Here is a 10567-nt window from a genome sequence, read left to right on the forward strand (position 1 = left end):
GCAGACGTTTTCCTACAGTTCTGAGGCCCAGATATAAAACAGATTATTGTAAAAAAAAAAAAAAAAAAAAGCAAGAATTGATGCATGCTGGCCCTGTTCTTTCAGTACATAACAGCATGAATTATCTGACGACTCGAGTGTAATTTATAACCTTTCCCATTTCCACACAGATCGAGCAAATGCTTCATCTCTTGGTGTTGCAAATCGTAACCAAGGTAGGCTTATAGGCTTTGTAACTTCAGCATGACTTTAACGATACATAGAAAGAATTGATTGCTAATTGATTGGAAACGTTAAAAAAAAAAAGAAGGTGTAATGTAGAATATGCTAATAGCAGTTTGCAAAAGGTTGTTTTCCCAAAGCCCAGATGCTTTCATCCCTGCATGCACACAAACAAACACAGGTCCTTACAAGACAGACCTTTTGTTGTGGGAAAACTGAAGGGAATGGACCTCGCGCCTCAGGATCACAGAGTCCACAGCCTCCTAACCCCTTTGATCATATCCTGCTTTTTAAATACCCAGAATGCTCTCTGAAGGGGCACCCTTTCTGCCGTGATCAGAAGGGGTAGGGGGGAGGAAAGAGGAGAAGGAGAGGGAAGGAGAGAAGAGGCTCCAGGGGGGTTTATGTAGATTGATCTCCAGCTATCTGCAGCTAATCCTCAGGCCCAGATATCCTGTGTAGTGAGTGTTAAGTTGCATCTGCACCACTGCTTTCACAGACTGGAAGGGGAAAAAAATTAAAAAGGACTTTTGGGATTTCTACGATTAAGGGAAGGGATTGTTTTCCTTCTATTTTCATGACTTGCAAAGCTGAGAACCAGATGCTCCAGTGTTGGCTGCTGTCAGAGGTGAAAGGAAACCAGTTACTGCTCTGGAATGGGTTACAAATTGTGCTTGTTTCCAAATCAAGTGTGGGAGTATTAGTCAATCAAACCTGCCTAAGCTGATCTAACCTATGGGCACTTGATGGTAGGTGTGCTGCGTTACCTGCTACTTTATTAGCAGGTCTCTCAACAGGGCAACTAGATGTTTTCTAAAATAAACACAAGAAAGTTATTTAGCATTTGAGTAACGACAACCTCCTAAGGTAAGGTCACTTTGTTTGTAACAGAAGGTAGATTTGGTTTGCAGTAATTCAGTCGGCCTCCTTTTACATACAAACGACAAGACAGGACAAAACTTGATGAAGTGACAACAGTGCTCAATACTAAAGAGAACGAGTCAGTAAAACAAGATTTTGACTCACCAATATTCACTGATATATAACAGAAAAAAAACATGTGTGTACTCCTTTTTGTTTGACACTGCAGGCAGAACATTTTCTGATATTCGTTCCTGTAAATATACTTGTGTTGAAACACTTGCTTAACTTCTGACATTCGAAAATAGTAATCAACTTTTTTTTTTCAGCTTAAGTACCGGTACACTGAGGGAGTAAGAACCAACCTCGTTTTCAGACTGACAAAGATTTGATTGCAGCTCTTATGAGGCCTGTAAAGGCAATACAAAGACACCTGTGTGACTTCTTCTTAGCAACAATGATAGAAGAGTGTGGCACTAAAACATGAGATATGTAAAGCAACAAAGTGAAGTTCTTATAAATGATCTTAAAAAGTGGCAATATTTCTTAAAGCTTTTTTTGCTGGTTATGAAACTGACTGATATGAATTCTGACACCTCAATAGGAGGAACATACATGAAAGCAGGATGAGATGCTTTGTTGTTCAATTCTATTTACACAAGTAGAGAACAAAATCAGCAAAGAAATAAAAACTCAGGTTGCTAATGACCATATTTTATAACAGATGTCCAAAATCACACCCTCATTCTCTACTTCATATTCCCAACAAAGGGAGGCAATAGGGCAAAAACAAAATGTGGACACTACTAACTAAAAATTGAGAATGAAATAAAAAGTATTTAATTTTTAATAAATGATCCAACATATTTTTTAAGCTTCATTGCCGCTAGTATGGGTGATTTAATATTGGACAAAGGCCAGTGAGTTGTTGCCCTGTGCTATGCTTAGCTAACATGCTTCTTGGCTGTAGCTTTTAAATTAGCCTACATTCAAGTTAAACTTTTTAACTAAATATCAGAAACCCTAAACCTAAACTACTAAATATCAACAACAGAGGACATTTTCCAAAACCATTGACAGATACACGAAATCCTTTGTTAGACACGTTCTTGAGCAACAGTAGGCCCCTCCTGTTATTCCAGGCAGAATTATAGCCCTGCCACGACCACGTGCTAAGTATTCAGCTGGCAGTTTATATTGAACTTGTGAGCCTGGAGTCATGACTAATGATGAAGCCTCCATGTTAATATGATAACAGGTTTCAGCTTTCCCTGACATCATGGAAAAGATATTGATCCAGTGTAATTGAAGAAACACTATTCTGTCTCAGTGCATATAATTAGCAGATCCTGTATCTGGAAACTGTCTCCAGTTATACTTAATTGCACTGGACGATCTATAGTTGTAAAAGCGTCTTTAAAAAACGCTTCAATAAACGCTTCAATAAACAACTATAAATATGACTTTTAAATAAGATTTTCTTCTCTGTGTGTAATTAAACCGAGTTGCCAAATATTCTCCAGGGTCTTTCCCTTTGACGCTCCACATGACGAATTTGATTCATGTAGAGATCAGCAGATAAGAATGAATGTTGTTTTGTTTTTTCCAAATCCTCAACCACAAAAAAAGTTGTGACAGGATCTTCATTCATTTCTGACTGTTTAACTTGCATCATGCAGTGATTTCTGTATCTCACAGACTTCTGTCAAAGAGAGTCTGAGGACGTCAAGAGTTGAGTTCTCTCTGAGATGAGAGATTAGAGAACTGCCTGAGTAGGTTTAGCACATAAACACACTGCCAGATCTTCTAAAAAAACACAGTAGCAATATAAGGATTTGTTTGTCCAACCTTTTAGTATCGTTGTCAATGTGTTTGTTACTCTGTAAAAGATTGAAAACATGGTTATTCTCTGGCAGCGGGGGTGCCATTAAATGTCTTTTGAAAAATAAAAGCACACTGTTTTCTCGAACATAACTATTAGTCATTTAGAGAGAGTTCCCCTTTATAATTCCATCACACTGCTTGCTTTAAAATATATGACGTCTTAAAGTACAGTCATTCTGCTAAAGATGGCCTAGCGGTTAGGTCGCGCCCCATGGAAGGAGGAATACTCCTCCGTTCAGGCGACCAGGTTTGAATCTGACCTGTGGCATCATTCCTGCACGTTATTGCCTATACTTTCTCTCTCTCTCCTGATTTCCTACTTGATCCACTCTCCTATATATCTGATAGCTCAGTCTTAAATCTTAAAAAAAAAAATTAAAATTCTTCCAAAATCTGAAAAAGAAAAAGAAAAATCGTAGACCATTAAGAAATGAAACACAAAGAACTTATGGATTTGCGTTGCAGAAACACAAATGTAATAAACTGTCAGAGGTTTGGTCGAAAAATACAAGCAGGTCTTTTTGTTTTTCTGTACTTCCACATTAACAAATTCTGTGAAAATACACAGAAAGAGTTATCTAATTCATAAAGGATATCATTATTCTTTACAAAACGTTTACACTATGTTATAAAGTAAAATGTGGTCGTTTAACAGAAGATTACAGTCAACAGTTAAATAACATGCATGTGCATTATTTTTCCGTTCACACAAAGCAGCAGCATGAAATTAAATTCAGCTCTTTGTCTTTCCTATCCATCACTGTCACAATGTTGCTGTGCTGGATTTTCTCCATGTTGCTTCGTGCAACACCAAGACCCAATGATGGATGTGTCACAACAGTTATACAGCTAAAATGTCACACATCTGACAGAGGTGTGAGGCGCACATATGTCCCAGAGAGAGTACGCTGGTGCTCGGCAGCCCAGAGTTCGAATTGCTGTGTTCTCACCAGCTGCCAGCACAAGTCTGAGAGAGAGAGAGAGAGAGAGAGAGAGTGATGTCATACCAGGCAAAACTGTCGTCTACAATATGACAACATGAAGCTCTTCGCTGAAATTCATTTAAAGACCTTATAGTGTATTTTACCATCTCTTACAAAAGGAAAACTTGCAAAATGTCCTCATCACAGCGACTACAGAATGTGTTTCAGCTGAGTAATGTTTTCTGAAAATTATTCTGAAAATGCACAAAATTCCTGAAAATTTCCCGATTTTTTTTGGGGTGAGCTGCTTGTGTGAACACAAACGGCCAAGTTTTTCACCCTTTCTTTCCTGGAACCCCCCTTGTAAAATATCCGCATGACGTTGAGGTTGTCTGATGTGTTAAGACAGCAGGAAATATATTAAGGAATATGACTGCGAGCGAGTGGGCAGGGTTGATGACACTTACATCACGCTTTTCCAGCTTCCTGAGACCCCCACACTCCCTCCCATCCAACAGGCAAAGTCTCCTTCTGAGGTGCATGTGTGAATAGCTCAGGAACATTTTAGGGCACTCTTGTAATCTTCTAGATTTTTGTTTTATTTAGGTGAGCATGTGTGAAAGACTCATAATGACACCTTCAGAGTTATTAAGCATCGTGCATGGTAAATATCAAAATTAAGAACACATACAATCTGGATCCTTGAGTTATAAGACATGAGTTTTTGCACGGTAGCAGTGTATATTATTACCCACCCTCCCTAAGTTGCATGATGGGAAGTGTATGGGCAGTACTTTTGAATGAATGTGAGAGTATGTCAGGTTTTGCTGCTTAGACTTTTTAAATCCATGTCTACCAATTTTATAGAAGTGCAATACTTCATCACTGAAATGATCCTTTAGACTGTTGCCATACCCACTTTGTCTGACATAATTAACACTTTCAGATTTCTTTAAAAATGTGATTTAAATACTACACCTTTAAATGAGTTGTATTGATGATTACTATACATGTGTGAAAGCATCTTGTTGCACACCCTCCTGTACAGTGTCACTGACAATCCTCCATTATCTATAACTGATAGGAACTGAAGCTAAGTTACAAACTTTTATTATTTCACAGATACCAAGTCACTTTGTGAGATTTCTAACTGACATGGGATAATTGACTTATTTTACAGTGTATTTTGTCAGACAGTCGGACCCTGTGGCTGCACAAAGACACCGCATGCTTAATCCTCTGGATAAGCAAACTAATTGGGCTACAGATGCTTTTAGAAAGACAGCGTTCCTTTGGGTCTGCTGGAGGACACGCAGATTATCCTTCGACCACAAGCCACAAAGTTAATGTCTAGACTATACAATGGAGACCCAGCTGATCCCATGGACATTTTTAGAAACGCACATATAGCAGGTGTATTCCATTAGCAGTAAAAATGGGAAAGCTCCTTTGACAGACCGGTTTGGGGCGTAGCCAGGAGGCCATTAATGTCTCAATCCACTGAGGACACCGAAGAAGCAGTCTGGGAATCAGGAGTCCTTTTTCTGGCACGCAGAGTTCAAGTTCAGACATCTTTTTGTCGAGAAAGAGGTTCATATTGTTTGGCATGTCGGGAGTGCCTTGAGGTCTTTGTCCTGTCAGAGCTCGGCCTGGACTGTCAGGACACATTTGGACTCGGTCTAAGCTTGTGTTGCATGCTGAGGTTTTGGGCAGGTTTGAGTAAGGGTTAGATTGATTACAACATAAACATAAAGTATATAATATAACCTACTAAGCTGACTTTTAATGAAAAAAAAATGACGGTCCAGTATTCACTCCCCTGATAGCTGTCAACTCAGGGACATAACTGGCTCTTAAGCTGTTAAATACTCCACTGCTGTTTAATAGGAAGTAGCTCTTTGTTAATCAACGAGCTCGCCATTGTTGATATGTTTTAGCTAAAGAGCTGCCTGCAGTTGCCAAAAACTAGAGTGTTAGTGCGTGAAACAGAACCAAAACTAAGGCTTAAAAACATGCAATGAGCTAAAAGAGGCTCCTGTGAGGATTTTTTTTAACTGGTTGTGAAATACACTGAAATTAATACTGATACCGCTTTATAGCCTACGCAAGCAAAATTGACTTTATTGATCATTCTACAGAAATGTTCACAAGTGTTTCACAAGTGATGAACAGCACACTGCAAACACAGACTCTCTTTTTTTTTCATATTCAATTACAAAGACTCATAATGAGTGTTACATTTGGCTGTTAAAAGATTGCACAATGAGGGCTTTTATTTAGTTTGTCTAAAAACACAACTTCAATATGTATAGAAAAAGATCAGCAAAGACATAATAGGTACCACTTTGTCCACAGGGGGAGCAAAACATCTACACAAACCAAAAAAAGTTTTTCACTTGAGTTTTAAATGTCTGAAGAGCTGAGGGAGACTTTTCATTACTTATCAAGTAGAACGTTAGTACATTTCTATTGTTAAAATATTGACTACAACTACCAAACAATGTCTTACTTCCCATTGCTTTGCACTTCAGGCATTTTCATTATCATTTATTTTGTAGAAGCTGCTGTACAGGATCTGTCTACGGGTTAGGGAAAGGAGAACAGAATAAAAGGAGTAATTGGCTATGCCAGCCTCTAATACACCCCCTTAACAGCTGCACTACTTACCGCCTCCAATTACAAATATTATCAAAAATGTGTTCAGCATGCTCAAATGCATCTGCGCCATAAGTCTTCCCCTTGCTCCGCATTGATTTGCCCTTTAGGGGAAATGAATGTAAACAAACGGCTTATTCACAATATGATTTGCGGATCAGGATCTGTTGTGAGTGTTTTCAAAATTCTAACAAAGTCATATTTCCAGCATTGATTCTAATAAGTTGTGTGGCCCATTTTATTTTAAATCTGTCTCAAACAACGCTCTATGAACATGTCAGATTATGGTATCGGTCCCTGAATCAAAGAGCAGTGGCTTGTCTCCAGACTCATTATTTTGCATCCGGTGTTCAAAAGTCATACACAGAGAAATCTATCACTTAATGCCTCCCCAAGACCTGCTGCACTTCAAGTGATGAGTTTGAGTGATGGGTAGAAAGGCTATATTTACTCCAATACTGAGATCATTATCGAGCTTTCTTAAACAGCATGTAAAAACGTTCAATGCAGCAAAGATGTCGCATCAAGTCTCTCAGAGTTTTTAAAAAAAAGTATAAAGGCAAATGAGGCAAGGAAATTGGAGTCATTGGAAGAGGTTTTTACAGGACTTCTTCACAAAAATTAAAGAATCTCCTCTAAAGCACATAACTTCAGTTGTGTTTGGTTGAAGTAGAAGGGAGTGTTTTCAAGTAAAATGCAATACCAATGCCTTTTTAATTAGTTTCGCAAGGAAAAATGATTATTTGTCAAGTTTATTCTCATGCATAAGACATATTACTGAAAAGCCCAAAAAATATGATTACTATTTATGCAGGGAGAGATATCCAATTACACTGAAATCTCTTGGCAAATATTACCTCTACCAGGATTTCACCTCTGCCAGCAGCGGGGCTTCCTGGGATAATTGAGTCGTGAGTTTTTGTCTGGAAATGTGGATATCGGCTTATGTCGTTCTTATCATTCTATATCAAAACAAAGACATGTTTGGAGGCCACGACAACAATCTCTTTGCGGATATTATGTCCTTTTCCTCTAACAGGGTTGTAAGGTTTGTTGTAAGGTTAACCGCAGAAGAAAATAACAGCAATTGGCAAATTACCTGGCAGTCCTGTATTTGCATATGAAAGGTAGAGGGAGTGTAGCTGGAGCCAGGCATCCATCCCGTGTCTTCTCCTCTTTCTGTTCTTTGAGTGTCACTGTGCCAGAGGGAAGCCAAATGTATTCCTCCAGTCCAACACATGGGGGGCTGTTTCACAATACTCTGGCATCCTTTGATTCACTAATCACTGATTTCACCTCATCACTGCCATGGTTTGTTTGCTCTTTTGTTTTGCCAGGATTATTTTCCCTACATTCCCATTTGTGCACCTAAAAATATCAGTATAATGTCTGTGTTTCCATAAAAGAGTCCTACATGTAAAGGCTTTTCTAGTATTCATGCACTATGATGTCCTGTTTTTTTGGGGGGGGGTTTTGTGTGTGTCTCCTCTCTGTCTGCCCACTTTACTCAAAAGTCCTTGGTTTCACCCTTCCCTAATGTGTCAGCTGTGCTCAGGACACAGAGCGTTGCAGACAGGACACGAAGAGGCAGCTTGTGCCCTGTGAACCTGCCTGTTGATGTTCTCTGCTGCTCTATCGCTGAGTGATCTATTAATCACCCCTTCCTGTCTCCCCTGCCCTTTTTTGCTTTGTCTCTGCAGCTCGCGTGTGTGACAACGCCATGCTGCGCTGTCAGAACGGCGGCACGTGCCACCACCATCAGCGCTGCCACTGTCCCCCTGGCTTCACGGGCGTCCTGTGCGAGAGAGCTCGCTGCCAGGGCCCCGGGGAGTGCGAGGACCAATTGTCTGGACGGGCCGCCTTCCATAATCACCCCATCGCTTATACCCTCGTAGTGCTCCTGCTATTGATTGTACCCCTTTGCTGAGAGACCAGAGTGGCCTCACATCCTTAACCAAAACCCTAAGACCACATATGTTGAGACTGAACTCTCAACTTGAAGGACAGAGGACGTGTGGACAATGTGCTCGGCATACAATATAAGCAACTCTTTTATATCCAAGGCCACAGGTGTGGGTGAAAGTGTAACTAGTGCAACAGGATCTGTTAAACCGAATACTAGATGGATTCATGAACGTATTGGTGAAGTCGCTGCAGTCTTATAATGTCACAGAGGACACGGTTGGAGCGCTGGCTTTGCGGTTATGTCATTGGCTGATGCTTCATTAAAAAGGCAGACTGGAGACTCGGGTAGAGCTACCCACCTTCTGAGAGCAAACTGTACAAAACTAGACACATGATTTCTAAGTATCATCTGAAGTAATTAAAAAATAATAATGTGGACGGGGACATTTTAGTTCATCTCGCCTCACTGCCTCCTTCCTTCCTTGTTCCCTTCTTCTTCTCTCCGCTCCCTCACTCTGTCCCTCACTGCTCCTCCCTGTGCTTTGGTGACTCTGGTGATTTTTACTTTGCTGAAGGGTGTCTGTTGTTTCTGCCAAATGCTGCACATGTAATGTTAACGAGCCCCTAGATGAGTACCAATCTTTTTCGTTTTTTTTTCCTTTTTCCGGAGGCTTTGTAGTCATGCTTGAGCTCACCTGTATGGGATTAAAAAAAAAGTTGTAACATACTGTAACTGTATTTAATTTTTGTATAAAACAGATATTTTCATGACTACGCAAAACAAAAGGATGTATTACTTGTTTTCTATTGCTGCAGATCTGTCCTAGACGTGGACTATATGAGTGCGTAAGGAGTTTGGTTGTATTATTTCCTTTGCTTGTGTGGCACATGGTTCTCTTCATTCGAGAGCTGCTGTCAAAACTATGTTTACATACATACTTACACAATACACTTCCACCAAAGGGAAAAAGAAACACATGTCTTTGTCTTTGTTGTTATTGTTGAACATTAGAGATATGATCAAGTATTAACAAGACATTTGAGAGTAGATGTGTACAGATGTTGTTTGTAGATAGGCGTAAAACCAATGACAATAGCTGAATGTTATTATATGGATTTTTTTTCAAAGCAATCATTGCCAAGCGATGACCCATTCACTGAAGCAAAAGCTGCATGGAACAATATATCAGTCGACGAATGATTTCCCAATTCTACGACTAGAAAGGGTGTGTTTTCCAGTGTGCTGTAATTCATCCTCCTACTCATGAAATGTGGGAGAATCAGACAAATCTCAAGCCGAAATCCCATCAGCTTTATGTAAATTTAACAAGAAGACTTGGTTATGAAAAAAGGAGATTGCATGGCTGTTGCAGAGGTTGTCCAGCTCAAATCTTTAATCAGATCTAATCCTCGAATCAAATGGGAAGAGGGGAAGGTTTTTTCGAGCTGGTACGGTTGAAAGCCTGCATCCTGCTGCGGGAGCCTCTGAGAAGCGACACGTTCTGGAAATGAGCTTTAATTCATGGAGGGTCAATGAATAGAAATGAAGTCGCATCCCACTGGGTGACATATTGAGCACTGAGACCAATTTCATTTGAGAGATTAATTTTCCTCCCAAGGTTGTCATGAAATACCTAATTGTGTTAGAGTCTACTGTAAGTGCCTCTCATTAAATGCCACTGTTAATGAAAAGAGTAGCACATGCCTTTTTTGACAGACTGGGAAAATAACTTTTGGAAACTAAAATGAGCCATCTGAAATGGCTTAATTCAGTAATATAAGGATAAGAATGGATGTTTTGATTTCGAGGACCATATTATACCTTTATTTAAACGCACGGTCATGGTCAGTACATCTGCTTTAAAAAACAAGAAGCAACTCTGTGTTGTCCATTAGTTTCTATTGAAATGAAAACAACAATTTCAGACCATCCTATAAAATGGACCGTTTGCCAAATTTATCACAACGATAGTGTTTTGTTAGTGCCTTTTGTTAGAGTTACAAATAGGCTGTGTATCTAAACACAGCTGGTCTGTCAAGCTTTGGGCATTGCTGAAATAATTCACATTGGACTATACTAAGAGCAGTGATATGAATAATTTTTTTCACCTTCTCAA

At 39.6% G+C, this 10567-nt stretch overlaps 1 protein-coding gene across 3 annotated transcripts in view; it reads left to right on the forward strand.

The window, feature by feature from the left end:
* The window catches only part of LOC132979438 (netrin-G1-like), a 74406-nt gene extending 64114 nt beyond the window's left edge, over positions 1-10292 (forward strand). For 2 of the 3 annotated variants that reach the window (XM_061045248.1, XM_061045247.1), the window contains exons 6-7: positions 171-215; positions 8246-10288. In XM_061045248.1, the coding sequence (XP_060901231.1) occupies positions 171-215; positions 8246-8472 (272 nt within the window). In that variant the 3' untranslated portion in view covers positions 8473-10288. Of the gene's footprint in view, positions 1-170; positions 216-8245 lie in introns of all 3 variants that reach the window. The other variant, XM_061045249.1, reaches the window with a different exon arrangement.
* The last annotated feature ends 275 nt before the right edge of the window (positions 10293-10567 follow it).

The sequence above is a fragment of the Labrus mixtus genome, chromosome 8 (assembly GCF_963584025.1).
Source record: "Labrus mixtus chromosome 8, fLabMix1.1, whole genome shotgun sequence".
Taxonomy (NCBI): Eukaryota; Metazoa; Chordata; class Actinopteri; order Labriformes; family Labridae; genus Labrus; species Labrus mixtus.